Below are 13,215 nucleotides of genomic sequence, written 5' to 3' on the forward strand. Positions count from 1 at the left end.
GAAATGAGGAATCAAAGTCCACACTGGGTTGAACCAGAAAGTTCAAAAGTTACTGGAGATCATCAGCAGCTCCACTTTTCGAGCGTGACAATGCATGCAATCAAAGGATTTACTCTGTGCAGGTGAAGACCCAGTGATTTACACACAAGTCCGGGATTTTATTTTGACTACTCCATATATTTGACTGCTCGGAAGACATGAATTGGAGGAAATTCACCAGCTATTTCTCGTGAAGCAGATCGCTGCTTGCTTCGCTGGCTTGATTGAATCACTAGCTATGCAACTTACCTGCGCGTTAACTTAACTAGTTATTTAAGTCTGAAGTACGGAGGACTCTGTACGGAGTAACTTATTAGTTAACTAACTAGTTAGTTACTTCACTACGGAGTAGTTCTAACTTCTTTGACAGGCCTGTAGTTCACTAACTCCCATGTTGTACGACAAGGCACCGTCTCGACCTCCTGTTCGCCCCAATGTCCTGTCTGTAGTATGTAACTACTACATGTACAGAGTAACACCCAGTGTTGCTCAGTCTACTGATGAAAATCATGGTCTTTTAGTGTATTATACTCTGCATTGGGCCTTTTTGGATGTAAAGGCTGTTCGCGACAACCACCTGGTATTATTAAGACAACAGTCAGCTTTCCTGGGAAACAAAGCAACTCATCCCTTAAGCAATAGTCTTGGTGCTAGATACAGCTGTTCCAAGCCCATTTTGCCTTACATCAAGGGATGATTCCTGACAGTCCACTTGCACAAGCCTCCTGCGCCGACAAACAATGATTGTTCTTAACGTTATTACTGCTTGTGAGAGGGAGCCCTGGAGTCGAAATTTCACCGTTGCTTCGCTGGAATGAAGGCCGAGGATTTTAGCATACATCTGACCCCTGGATTGACCGGGATTAGCAACCTTGGCTTGAGTATCAATATGGCTCCACGAGATCTTCGATAACAGAGTACATGATCGAGCTGGTTGCCTTCTATGGTGACTGAACCCCCCTCCGCCGCTGCCAAATATAGAATAGAAAACTATATCAGCTATAAAGGTTGATCCTACGATAATTCATAGCTTCATGAAATATTTAATGGAAGTGAGTTCAATTTCCCATAGAGGACGCATTCCGCTGAGCCTGCTCCTTACCGTGGAGAGTTACAAGTCCTCTGCCGCCGATGGATATGTAACCTAACCATGTGTCCAAGCAGGCTTAACCCACATGCATAGTAAGATTAGATATCATCACAGCAATCGGCTGCTCATTATTGACACATTGGGACGGCCCGGATATGACTTCCCTATAGTGTTAAAAAGGGAGACGATCATCACCATCTGGCCAGTGTCACCGCGACGTATTGTATTGAGATAGGCACTGTGAAGACCTAAAACAATGGGGAATAGTGACAGGAAGGCCCAGAATCGGTCTGGGCCCCAGAGTCTTTCTTCCGCTGTTTACCCTCTCCTCGTAGCATCACACGCGTCGTTGGTGATACCTTTAGCCAGCATGAACCCTGCATAGCTTGGTATGCAGAGATTATCTGACTCATATAGTCGAATAAACAGAGGAACCGGTAACGGGAGCCTTTTCCAAAAACTGGTGTTGCGAGCATCGAAGGCGGCAAAAACGCATCCCCGTTCACAATTAAGCCGTATCGCTAGTTGCAGTAAGACTGCAGGTCTCAGCCAGCCTGCGAATTGGTCCAAATGCCGTGTCCATGAGTCCTGCATATCAATCCAAGACTTTCACTCTGTGTAAGAGCAGATGCGTGCCACAGCATTCGAGTCTCGACCCATCGGCGCGTGATGATTGTTAAAAACGCCGACACTCCATCCATTTAAGCGCTTGCTTATGTAATTTTACCAAATGGCTGAAGCAAGCTCTGCGGCTTTGTTCATCCACTTCCTCCTGGCTTCTCATGTCGATTACAAACAGTGACCTAGGTTGGAACTCTCGCCTGTCTATCACCTGCTCTGCTTCGAGAAGCTGCTTTCACCGTCAAGTGCTTATACGATGGCAGAGGTTCATCGTGTTGCAGACCGGATCGTATCCGCCGACAGTCCTCGCGACCCAAACTTCACCAACTTCGCCTTCAGCCCGTTCCTTCGCAAGACGTTCGGTTTTGGGCTCGCCTCGGATGTTCCCGTCTGCAAGGCTTATCGAGAAGGCCACTGCCCACTCGGGCCTATGTGCCCAGACCGCCATCCAACCCCCTCCCGAATCTCTACGGCTACTTCGCCCGCGATTGCTCCATCGTCTACACACGGCAGCCTTGTATGCAAGCATTACTTGAAGGGGCTATGCAAGAAGGGAATAAAATGCGAATATCTACATGAATATAATTTGCGCCGCATGCCGGAATGCCAGTCTTTTGCGCGAAGCGGGTATTGCGCCAACGGCGACGATTGTCTATATCAGCACGTTTCCGAAGAAGCCAAATTACCACCTTGTGAACATTACGATAAGGGATTCTGTCCGTTAGGGCCTTTATGTGCAAAGAAGCATGTTCGCAGGAAGATATGTCCTTTCTACTTGGCAGGATTTTGTCCTGAGGGAAGAGCTTGCACGACGGGTGCTCATCCAAGATGGCCGGAGAATTTGCCGAAACCCACGGTGAAAGTGGAAAAAACTGCGGAGGAAATCGAGAGAGAGAAGGCTAGAATCAGAGAGGAACAGGAGAAAGAGGAGGAGAGGGAAAGAGAATGGAGGAGAGAACGAGGTCGCGGCGGGCGGTTTATGGGTGGAAGATTTCGCGGGAAGAGGCTATAGCTGTGGTCGTGGGCTCATTTTCACTATTCGCTTGTCAGAAAAAAAAGCTGCATGGACACGGCGTTTGTGGATGATTCTGTTGCGGATTTTCATTAAAAAGTACACGGTTGGAACAAGGATCGGTTTTCTTGACGCTGTATTGGACTTGATGATTTGAAGATACCCAGCGGCGTTGCTTTTCGCATTCATGCTTTAATTGTGTTCTTGTGTACAAAGTACTTCGTATGTTTGTAGATTTTGTAACACCATGACCTCTTTAATGCATCGAAGGCGGTTTGAATTCAATAAGGGGCTCGTTTCGTATTTTACTCGGCTTGGCGTGCATGCCGGACTCCACAATCCGGCGAACCGTTAATACATCCTACTGTCGTATTGGTTAACTTATATCCTCGGGATAACAGTGTTAAAATAAAAACCCGCTCTTCTGGCATCCAACCAAAGATAACATGACCAATTGATCTCCCTCCCTTTCACTGTTGGGACCACCTAGCTACCTTCGCGGCCTCATTGCTCCCAAAACATCACCCATGTCGACACCAAAGCGTCCCTTCGCCCTGCAATTCGCCCATTATATGAACACGGCTCCCGGGATTGAAAATGCGCTCCGCCTACTCCAGGCAGTCTGCCAATTAGTAGTGGCATGGAAGCCTGTAGGGAATAAAGAAGCTTGGAGATGGAAGGGCGTGGGAAATCAATTTGCTCTTGGTACTTTTCACTAGCAAGGAACTACTCTGCATCGATGTTAATTAAACATTCCCATCACCTAGGACGTCGATACTTTCGCTATTTTCAATTTATTACTTATTTTAGAAATGCGTGGGATACGTTGATTGGACAAAATGAGACTATCAACCGTCGTGGGCGGACAGCTGTGGCCATTGAAGTGTGCAGCTTGAGCTCCTACGGATGCTACCTTTGGTTGGAGGCTTTCACTATCGTGAGTGTTATCAGCTTTGAAGGAGCCTTTCCGGATGGGTTTACACATGTAGTGAAGCCATGTTAGAGCCCAACGTGTTTAAACGTGATGGACAGCTGACATATATTACACCGTTGGCAGCCCGACTCATTGGGATTTCACTCTACAAAGTGGAGTAGAATGGCGCTTATCGAAGCCAACAAATTCTGGTTCTATGCCCTCCTGTTCTCAATAATAGGAAATATCTGGCAACTTTTCCAGCTGTACTTAGAAACAAATGAGCGTCAGTCGCGTGGTCCCACGCGACAGCCGACAAACAAGTCCTCGAAATCAAAAAGCAAAAGGTCAAACGGATCAACCGCCAACGGAAGCGCGAAAACGAACCCGCAGAGCCAAGCCCACAAGGCCGGTTATCCATATTCCACACTGGTGCGCAATCTCACTATCCATGGATGTGATTTGCTCATTCCCGGCACCATTGTTGGATGGATTGAAGTGTCACCAGTGCTTGTAAATAGCGCGATGGTTCTGAGCACAGTGCTTGTGGGAAGAGATAGATGGACAAAGACGCAACAGAACATTTGAACGCGTTGGTTATTACTCTGGGATGGAGAATTGGCTGTGCTTTGGATAGAGCAACCAGCAAGGTTTGGTGCGTGTGAACTTGAACAGAACGGAGATATTTTGATCCGAGTTGAGCGCAAACCCCGCCTTGGGGTCTGGGACAGACATTGTGAGGTGCATTGATCTTCATCACTGAATGATCATGCTCCTCAAAGGTATCCAGGTGTCTGGCGCATTTATGTAGCCAATCAGGCGTTGCGAACCAAGAAAATGTCCCGAGCAACGTGTATCTCGCAGGCTGAAAATGAGATTCAATAGGTGGCTGGTTCAACCGTGATACCGAAAGACCACACCCATAGGAATGCTGCCTGAATTTATTCCCAGGACAACCACAGTGGCATAGGCATCAATTGATCCTGCATGCAGTGTTTTGATTACGATCATCCAGTCCTTGAACCTCTTCACCATTGATTTGTTGTCTATCGAAGTTGAAAGAGCCGGCCATGTTACACCTTGTTGCGGCAAATGGACCTAAGGCAGGTAGCTGCCTAAATCCTAAGCAAAACAGATGGAACAGGAAGCAGATAGCTGCCACTGGGCTTTGAATAGGAAAATCGGGAAAATGTTCCCGGGACATAAATACTGAGGCTTCGCCTCTTGATCCTTTGGCTTTTCCAAATATCAATTCAGAAAAGACTGATTGAATGCACTTTCAACATTCTACTATTTCAATCCACTTCCTTCCTGATCCCTTTTGAACGTGACACAAGGTGACATTTCTCCAAAGCCTTGCACGGGCATCATCCACGATGTCAGACCAGCACGAAGGCAACCCGGAGCAGCTCGGAAAATTTCCCATGTCTTTGCAGGAATTTGCGAAAGCTGTTCGGGAACTTATGGTCAAGGTAGACATTTAGTGGCACCCCGATTGGGTAATTAACTAACAAACGTGGCCAGGATTGCAAAATTGATGCCTGCCTTGATAAATTTATATTTCGGACCTATCAACTCCCAGGAAAGAAAAAAGGTTTTCCGTGGATCCCCGTTGAAAATCTCAAAGAAGGCGAGAAGCCAGTTGACGGGTCTTTGCTGGACCAAATTGAAGATGACCTGTTGGCTGAATTAGACTCTTTCATCCCGGAATTTTGCGAAGAGGAGTTTCCAGACTCCGCCACACGTGACCATAAACTGGACATACTTGAAGCGAGGTTGAGAAAGCGATGGAAGGAATGGTTACTGTGGGAGAAGACGGCACCAAGCGGTGAGACCTTTTTGGATGTGTCATATGCAGAGATCTAACTGGCACAGGTGACAAAGAGCTGCACAAAAAGCTATTGGAGGTCAGAGGTACACGGGATCTTAATGTACAGGGTGTATCCGTCAAACAGGACAAGGACGATTCCAGGATTACATCTCCAGGGGTAGGTCAATTACAACTCGACGAGCTAAAATCCGTGGTCAAAGACGATCAATCCGCAGCATTGTTCACTTGCGGTGGCTCAATTGCCATCACCCACTCGCAGGATAGATGCGATGTGTTGCGGCAATCCTCCCCGGTCACTCTGTATTGGTCTTCCAAGGATGGAACCATTTGCAAAACCATTCTACCTGGATCAAATGCAGATTCCAATACTGGTTCATTCCAGACGTTAGTCGAAGACTGTACCCCAGCTACATTTGGGCTCGGTCATCGAGACGTGCTGGATCCTTCTTACCGCCACGCTGGAAAACTGGACACTGGCCGTTTCGGCACCACGTTCCACCCAGCCGACTTCGGTATCCTGGATTCTGTTGAGCAAACATTGCTACCGAACATAAGCTCTTCGCTAGAGAATGCTCTGGAGTTTCGTCGGGTGAGAGCTGAGCTCTACAAGTTGAATGTTTGTCCCCGTATCCGAAAAGATCCAAACTGTGGCTAAAAATAGCAGGTTTACTCTGGCCCTTCAGGATTATTTCGCGCACACGTTGATACCCCACGCTCTCCAAACCAGTTTGGATCCTTAGTGGTCTGTCTTCCATCACCTCACCAAGGTGGAAAACTTGTAGTCCGCCATCAGGGTGCCTCCGTGGAGTTTCCTTGGGATGATGGAAGCCTTTCAAATATCCAGTGGGCGGCATTTTACAGCGATTGCGAACATGAGATAGAACGTGTTACTGAAGGACATCGGGTAACTTTGACATATAACTTGTTCATCACCGAACCGCTTGGTGCAAGCTTATTGCCTAACCCATTAGTTGACCCTCGTACTCTACCTCTGTACGCCCGAATGAAGGGTTTGCTTGCCCAGGCCGATTTTATGGATGAAGGTTAGCGGTCTGTAGGTAAAAACGAGTGAACTTCTTGCTGACTTCGGATTAGGCGGTATTCTCGGCATTTTCTGCTCCCATTCTTATGCTCACACCAGCAAAGAAGCCAACCTCTTACTGCCTCGAAAGCTCAAGGGTGCGGATATGGCGCTTTACGCGACTTTGAAATCCCTCGGACTCTGGGTTCGGATTATGCCCATCCTCCATGTGAGTTACGATAAAATCTGCTCGTCTGAGGTATATTTTCCTCCGGAGGGCACATGGAACTAACAACCGATAACAAGGCCAATATCTATGAGAGGGACTATTCGTCATCTTGTGAGCTTCGCGAATATCGCAAACAAGGCTACGTTAACAGTACACGGAAAGAAACGACACCAAGACCCTTGAAATTGAAGTATTTCCATCTATTTCACAGTGATGATTACGTCCAAGATGTACACAAGAGGTGGCAATTTCTGTACAAGACAAGAATTCCTCATGGTGCCGGCTTGCGGGTTAATATAGTGGGGACTGCATTGCATCCCATGGCCACGAGTGAATGGGATTATGATACGCCATTTCCAGAAGTATGTTTTCTCCAGTTATTCTGCAGGTGTTCCTTTCGTTTTCCAAGAGCTAATTCTAGCAAGGTTCTCGGCTCGTTCTGGCCGAGCATATGCGTTTCCGATATTAACTGGATAAATAAGCCAGGGAGTAGAAAACAAGCTTTAAGCCATATGGTCTATGGAAATGAGGCCTCCACGCAAACGGAGTACTCAAGCGCAGCTATTCTTGCAATTATTCCGCCATGGGATCAACGAAATACCGAAACCCTTGGCAATTGAAGAGGAATTTCAGATTTCTAACCACCTAATTTCGGGCTTCTATATCTTTCAGTCTCTTTGTTTTCAATTTTTTGTTAGGATTTTTGGGCCTCGCAGACAAGCAGGGCAGTGTCAAATTAAAACGGTGCCGAGTCAGGGCTTAAGCCCATGATAGAAATTATTACTCTAGATTGGCATGCATAAATGCAACTCACGACTGCTTTTATCGTATTATCCTTTTTTTTAACGACTGCATATAGTGGCTGATCTTTATATATAGGAAAAGGTCTTGCAGCCTTGGGGAATGGGCTGATTGTCTATACGCTCCTAGAGCAGGACTTTTGGACCACCATCGTGGATTGATGCGTGACAATTGAAGGATCAGGACGGATGGCCAGTTTAGGAATAACTGGCTGGGCTACTGAGATCTATATGGGGGAAACGAGAGGCAACCGAGCCCGGGAGGGAAGAGAAGAAATTACACCTGCTCTTATATATCCATGCCAACATCTTAGGCTTTGGTGTGTGTGAATCAGAGCACTCTATATATAACTAGCAAAATGTCAACCTCTTAAAACGCCAAAAGTGTCAATAGGGAGATGAACATACTGATGTTTCCGTTTCCGCCAGGCTTGACGACGCGTTTCTCTTCCTCTTTTTTTTTTTTTTTTTTTTTTTTTTTTTTTTTTTTTAACAGCATTGCATTCCACAACCTAGATAAAACCCACGAAGCTAACAACTACGCTCTTCTCACAAGAGGACTTGTATTCCGTATGCAACGCGGCTGAGGAGCCGGAATCTGCCTCGTTCAGTCCTTGTATTACCTAATTTTCCAAGTTGTCAACACACTTCGTGCACGACATCAGGTTACAGCCACGTTGAGCCTTGCTATCCCGACGAATAATTAACGGTGCACTGGTAACGGTCAAGTTACGGCCATTGGAAATACGATGGATCGCCATAATGTGCGGGGATAGCAATGATGGTACACTGGCTATGAAGAAGAATAAAAAGGGCCAAAGGTCACCGGTAACAGAGGTGGAAATCGCTTTCCAGATATCCAGTGAAAAGGGTCCGTCCCAGTACATTTTATAGTTTCTCTGAGTATTAATTCTTCTTCATAATGGACAATAAAACCACAATCGGCATTTCAATTAATGAAAAAGAAAGAGCCAAGGCACCGAGACGCTCTCCAAGTATCACATCGTCCATCAGCAGCGCGGAGACTTCCAATACGCAGGCACCATCTACGTTCAATCCGAGCAGATCTCTATTCATAAACTCCCAGGGAGTCCGTCTCATCCGCCTCCCTGTCGCCTCCTACGAGCTAGAGGTTAATATCCTCAACCCAGATGGCTCAGTAGCATATGTCTCCTGACGCGAAAACCGGTCTTCAGGAGATGCAACGCTCTCCTCCCCTCAGTTCGGAGACCTACTTAAAACATGCTACTTCTTCGGGCCTCATCGCGACCCTGTGATTCGTAGCGCGTCCAATGATAACACGCTTGACACAGATACGAACACAGACACTGCCGTCAAGGCCTCTACTCCCGAAATCAAAGTCGTGGGAAAATGGAATTCTCGCACGCAATACTTCACCACGTTCTACGGCGACTCTTTCCAATGGCGGTACATCCAATGTGACGATCCTCACTGGAATTGCAAGAAGCTCCTTGTCCTGGAGAGTCTGGAGAATAATAGTCCCGACAGGATTGGCCGACGTGTTGCCCAATTGGTGAGGAATGAGCATACCAGACCACAGGGTGCTTCAAAATCTGCGGCTGGCAATGGAGGGGAGTTGCTCCTGGATGATCGTGCGATAGGGGTAGAGGTCGACGAAGCACTGGTGGTGGCAACTTGTTTGCTGATGTTGAAGAAAGAAATTGACCGGAGGAGGATGGCAGAGATAGCGGTCTTTGGGATTGCGGCAGCCTGCTGAGTAGCTCGGTTCTTGGTTTGATATCACACAGAATATATGGACATATATTTGGGGGTTCATGTCGGTCATATACATGCAACATTCTTTATTTGATATACCAATTTGCCGTTTATGATACAACAGACAATAAATTCAAAAAATTCCAAGGTCATTTTAGTCCAAGCATCCAAAGAAGACTGTTTCACGCAGCACACAGCAATATACATTTTTGTAGATTGACTGTGTGGTTATTTTGTGCGGCAACTCATTTTACTTAACATTTTTTGATATTCCGGGGAACGCAGCGATTCTTGACCTCACAGCCTGCATCACAGTTATCTGTCTCATCCATTCAGGAATCATATCAACAAATACACCCTGAACTGCATGCGGCCAATAACCTTCCACTGTTTCGCTCCCGTAGCCCACATTCTTCAGAGCAGATCGCGCGAATTGCCTTCCAGTAGGGATAAATAAACTTGTTGGGACCGTGTGGCTACCACTCTGAACCTCAGCAACATTGAGAGCCACAACATCGATTTTCTTCTTCTGCATCCTCATTTCCATTGCTAATGCAGCGGAGAAAGTCTTTACGTATCCCTTAGTGGCGCTGTAGACAGCAACGTAGGGAGTTCCTCTAGCAGCGAATGAACTCATATTAAGAATTAAACTGGGTCCATTTCGATCAAGTAGCGGTAGCAGCACACGAGTAAGCTGGGTCATGAATCGCGTATTGACGCTTATCACGCGATCGATTTGCTCGTGGGTGTAATCCAGATAGCTTTTGTATGGGCCCTGAACGGAGCCAGCTTGACCGCCGACATTATTGATCAGAACAGTCAGATTCACGTCTTGTAGTTCGCGTGCGAGGCTATCAAAGACCTCCGGAGGGTTCAGAAGGGCTGCATCGCAAATGAATGTGCGAATCTGGGCGTCCGGATATTCATCTTTCAGTATGTCCCGCGTTCGTTGGAGCTTATGTTCACACCTGCCGTGCAAGATGACGCCAAAACCTTGCCTGCAGAGCTCGCGGGCAAATCCAAGCCCAATCCCATCCGTAGCTCCAGTTATGAGAGCGTAGGTATCTACATCCTTGCGAAGATATTTGGAGAGGCGGGAGGGACGGATAAAAACGTATATTGTTGCCGAGAGCTTCAAGAGGACGTAAAGGATGGCGAGGGCGCCGATATAACCGAGTGGTCTGCACGGCGACATCACGGAGGTACCAACGGCTAGAAGTTCCAATGATAGACTGGAGGAGGATCGTTTTTGCATCTATGGAGATGATTCCATATCATTAAGTAGCATTATACCCGAATATTGGCTAACAGACAGCGAGAGGCCAAAGAGAAAATGAGTTTGTGCAGGTGCTGCTTTTCTGCTTCAACACCTCGAAAATAACTGGTTTGCTGGAGATCTAACCATGTCTCACCATAGAGTTGGAAGCTTAAGTCAGTTAGCAGTCGCAAGTCGAACAGGGAGTGTTTCACCAATGCAGGAGCTTCTTTGCGAGATGCTTTAGAGCAAGCGAGATAGATATTGCAAAGGTTTGCATGCTTTCAGACAGTGAATGTACGGGCGGGTTATCTTTTCCCTGGAAGCTCTGACTGTCGAGCATGTTGTCTTCTGTGGCTTTGGGGTTCAATATGGTACTTGCGGCCAGATTTGCGTTGGGAGAGCCCAGAGCCCATAAGACTGATTTCGAACTGATAGTTGAAAAAGTGGAAGAAGGAACGAGAAATGGAGATGACCGGCTGTTGCTCGTGGTCAAAAGAGTTGCTATGGTTAGCTGCCGTTGAGCTGTGAAATGCATAGCTTGTACGGAGTATGGAGAGCATCAAGTTCTCCTACCACCTGCAGCGGTGCGCTAGGTAGGTGCATCTTCAGGGCACAGGCAATTGACGTGGGAGGATCATCACACCAAATGCGCGTCGTTTCTGCTCCCCGGGATGGAATCATGAAAAAGCCCGAGCGAAAACCGCGTTGTCGGCGCTTGAGAAACCGGGCTGGGCTGCCCGGTCCCCCCACACGCCCACTTCAAGTGCGATTTTGTCAGCTTCAACTAAGCACAAGCGTCCAACCTTGTGCGACTCGCAAGGCACGCTGTCCGGCGCAGCCGAGACCACAGATGATACCCGAGACCGCATTCCCCATATTGATCCCAACTGCTCTGCAGCCCTGTCGGAGTTGATCACCAATTTGTTCCCCTCGGCGCGTTGCGGCTCTTATATTTGTCAGTGCTTCATAAGCCAAACAGCAACAATTTGCTCTGGAATTGGATTAGTTGACCAACTATTCATCCCAGGTCCAAAAATTTAGTTTTGGGAATCGCATGGAGCAGTGCTTCTTTTGGGCCAGAATCCCGTTATGGTTGCCTTCCAACCGGCAAGCCACTTTGGCCCAGGATCTGTAGCCCTCCTTAAGCTTACTCGCCCAGGCACGTCATTGACTCCTGGAGTGCGTATATATACACGGAGTGTGCATCCATCCCCATCCCAGTTTTCACCATGGTGAGAGGATATTACCAAAGCTCAATTGCATTTTGCTTGCTTGAACGTCTTCCTTAAGAATACCCTTTTTAACCTTGAACGCCAATTCATTGGACTTGCAGCTCTCCACCATGGCTCCCAAAATTGCGATCGTCTTTGTACGTGCTCTGGCCTCTTGCGAAACTTATCACTGGGCAAACATCCGCTTATGGCAGTTCATGGTTCTAGTATTCCATGTATGGACACATATTGAAGCTCGCGGAGGCTGAAAAACGAGGCATTGAGGCTGCCGGGGGCACAGCCGATCTATACCAGTACGCACCCTGCCCGAGGTTGTGTCGATTAGGTCAAATTGGCGCTGCAAACATGCTTTTACAGAATTATTAGTTAAGTAAGCGAGGATCTAACTTGGGAGGTCGCCGCAGGATCGAAGAAACTCTTTCAGATGAAGTTCTCGCTAAAATGCACGCCCCTGCTAAATCAAATCACCCAATCGCCGCGCCAGAAGATCTGTTGAAATATGACGCCATTTTGTTCGGGATACCCACCCGTTATGGGAACTTCCCAGCTCAATGGAAGGCTTTCTGGGACAAAACTGGCTCTATTTGGGCAAAAGGAGGTTTCTGGGGTAAATATGTAGGAACTTTTGTTTCCACTGGCACTCCCGGCGGTGGCCAGGAGTCTACGGTCATCGCGGCTATGAGCACCTTCGTTCATCACGGAATGATCTTTGTCCCGCTTGGCTATAAGACCGCTTTCCCCATTCTTTCGAACCTCTCAGAAGCTCGAGGCGGCAGCCCATGGGGTGCAGGAACTTTCGCTGTAAGCAACTTTCCAATATATATATATAACGATGTTTCTCTTTTTCTATTTATGTTATTGAACTACACTGACCTTTTCGGCTTATCAAGGCTGGGGATGGCTCCCGAAACCCCTCCTCCATGGAGATTGAGCTCGCAGAGATCCAAGGCAAGGCGTTCTACGACGCTGTCGCAAAGGTTAGATTTGCATGACTGCATGGAGCTCCATCTCTATCTGAAAAGGAACACCCCGAAATTACGACTCAGCAAGTTCCAACAAAGAATTGTCATGTTGAGGATGAAGTGGTTGAGGACGGTCCTTGTGGGTTACCAAAGCGCTGTGTTATACTCTAACTGATATCATCTGGTTCTGCGGTCCTGCAGTTTCTGCGAATGGCGTCTAGTATTCGCGGATAATGCTTTAATTTCTTAGTAGAAAATGCTAGGGATACACTACACAATGAGCTTTTGCATCTTAGTGAGGGGGCAGGGATGCTCCAAACTTTTTTCATTTGATAAGGATTGTTTCAGACATCGTTACATGTAGTTGTCGAAGTAGCATCACCACGGAGTACCAAGAGCAAAACAATTGCGTCATAGCTGAATTTCCCCATAGAAAAGCAACATTATCAAACACTTTTAGTCCGAAGCCA

The 13,215-nt window shown here is 47.2% G+C and overlaps 7 protein-coding genes across 7 annotated transcripts; 6 read left to right on the forward strand and 1 right to left on the reverse strand.

Annotated features, from left to right (window-relative positions):
* Window positions 1-3: 3 nt before the first annotated feature.
* CIMG_11389 (uncharacterized protein) lies at window positions 4-857 on the forward strand (the record flags this gene model as incomplete). Its single annotated transcript, XM_012358441.1, has 4 exons — window positions 4-122; window positions 309-344; window positions 418-619; window positions 747-857. 4 exons carry the CDS (start codon window positions 4-6, stop codon window positions 855-857), a joined length of 468 nt encoding a protein of 155 aa, XP_012213864.1.
* A 1,078-nt stretch (window positions 858-1,935) lies between these two features.
* Window positions 1,936-3,022, forward strand: CIMG_04751 (mRNA 3'-end-processing protein yth1). Its single transcript, XM_001245309.2, has one exon. The coding sequence runs from the start codon at window positions 2,007-2,009 to the stop codon at window positions 2,760-2,762; it is 756 nt and encodes a 251-aa protein (XP_001245310.1). The 5' UTR covers window positions 1,936-2,006; the 3' UTR covers window positions 2,763-3,022.
* A 186-nt stretch (window positions 3,023-3,208) lies between these two features.
* On the forward strand, window positions 3,209-4,676 carry CIMG_04752 (uncharacterized protein). The gene is made up of 3 exons (XM_001245310.2): window positions 3,209-3,467; window positions 3,530-3,699; window positions 3,820-4,676. Exons 1-3 carry the CDS (start codon window positions 3,290-3,292, stop codon window positions 4,261-4,263), a joined length of 792 nt encoding a protein of 263 aa, XP_001245311.2. The 5' UTR covers window positions 3,209-3,289; the 3' UTR covers window positions 4,264-4,676.
* A 207-nt stretch (window positions 4,677-4,883) lies between these two features.
* On the forward strand, window positions 4,884-7,376 carry CIMG_04753 (uncharacterized protein; the record flags this gene model as incomplete). Its single annotated transcript, XM_001245311.2, has 7 exons — window positions 4,884-5,147; window positions 5,200-5,503; window positions 5,551-6,122; window positions 6,171-6,549; window positions 6,602-6,756; window positions 6,834-7,118; window positions 7,182-7,376. The coding sequence occupies exons 1-7, from the start codon at window positions 5,052-5,054 to the stop codon at window positions 7,374-7,376; spliced, it is 1,986 nt and encodes a 661-aa protein (XP_001245312.2). The 5' UTR covers window positions 4,884-5,051.
* Window positions 7,377-8,478: 1,102 nt separating this feature from the next.
* CIMG_04754 (uncharacterized protein) lies at window positions 8,479-9,294 on the forward strand (the record flags this gene model as incomplete). Its single annotated transcript, XM_001245312.2, has 2 exons — window positions 8,479-8,715; window positions 8,779-9,294. 2 exons carry the CDS (start codon window positions 8,479-8,481, stop codon window positions 9,292-9,294), a joined length of 753 nt encoding a protein of 250 aa, XP_001245313.2.
* A 65-nt stretch (window positions 9,295-9,359) lies between these two features.
* On the reverse strand, window positions 9,360-10,670 carry CIMG_11390 (short chain dehydrogenase/reductase). Its single transcript, XM_001245313.2, has one exon. The coding sequence runs from the start codon at window positions 10,546-10,548 to the stop codon at window positions 9,544-9,546; it is 1,005 nt and encodes a 334-aa protein (XP_001245314.2). The 5' UTR covers window positions 10,549-10,670; the 3' UTR covers window positions 9,360-9,543.
* A 785-nt stretch (window positions 10,671-11,455) lies between these two features.
* On the forward strand, window positions 11,456-13,155 carry CIMG_04756 (NAD(P)H:quinone oxidoreductase, type IV). The gene is made up of 6 exons (XM_001245314.2): window positions 11,456-11,506; window positions 11,579-11,783; window positions 11,885-11,920; window positions 11,991-12,076; window positions 12,188-12,584; window positions 12,674-13,155. The coding sequence occupies exons 2-6, from the start codon at window positions 11,781-11,783 to the stop codon at window positions 12,773-12,775; spliced, it is 624 nt and encodes a 207-aa protein (XP_001245315.2). The 5' UTR covers window positions 11,456-11,506; window positions 11,579-11,780; the 3' UTR covers window positions 12,776-13,155.
* Window positions 13,156-13,215: the final 60 nt, after the last annotated feature.

Source organism: Coccidioides immitis (assembly GCF_000149335.2).
Source record: "Coccidioides immitis RS genomic scaffold supercont3.4, whole genome shotgun sequence".
Classification (NCBI taxonomy): Eukaryota; Fungi; Ascomycota; class Eurotiomycetes; order Onygenales; family Onygenaceae; genus Coccidioides; species Coccidioides immitis.

Excerpts from the sequence above, each read along its gene's own strand:
- CIMG_04752 (XM_001245310.2), top strand. The coding sequence starts at position 3,290 with ATGTCGACACCAAAGCGTCCCTTCGCCCTGCAATTCGCCCATTATATG. Across the intron at positions 3,468-3,529 it reads GGGAAATCAATTTGCTCTTG|GACGTCGATACTTTCGCTAT; the intron begins GTACTTTTCACT and ends CCCATCACCTAG. Across the intron at positions 3,700-3,819 it reads GGTTGGAGGCTTTCACTATC|CCCGACTCATTGGGATTTCA; the intron begins GTGAGTGTTATC and ends CACCGTTGGCAG.
- CIMG_04751 (XM_001245309.2), top strand. The coding sequence starts at position 2,007 with ATGGCAGAGGTTCATCGTGTTGCAGACCGGATCGTATCCGCCGACAGT.
- CIMG_04756 (XM_001245314.2), top strand. Across the intron at positions 12,077-12,187 it reads GGCACAGCCGATCTATACCA|GATCGAAGAAACTCTTTCAG; the intron begins GTACGCACCCTG and ends AGGTCGCCGCAG. Across the intron at positions 12,585-12,673 it reads GGGGTGCAGGAACTTTCGCT|GCTGGGGATGGCTCCCGAAA; the intron begins GTAAGCAACTTT and ends CGGCTTATCAAG.
- CIMG_11390 (XM_001245313.2), bottom strand. The coding sequence starts at position 10,548 with ATGCAAAAACGATCCTCCTCCAGTCTATCATTGGAACTTCTAGCCGTT.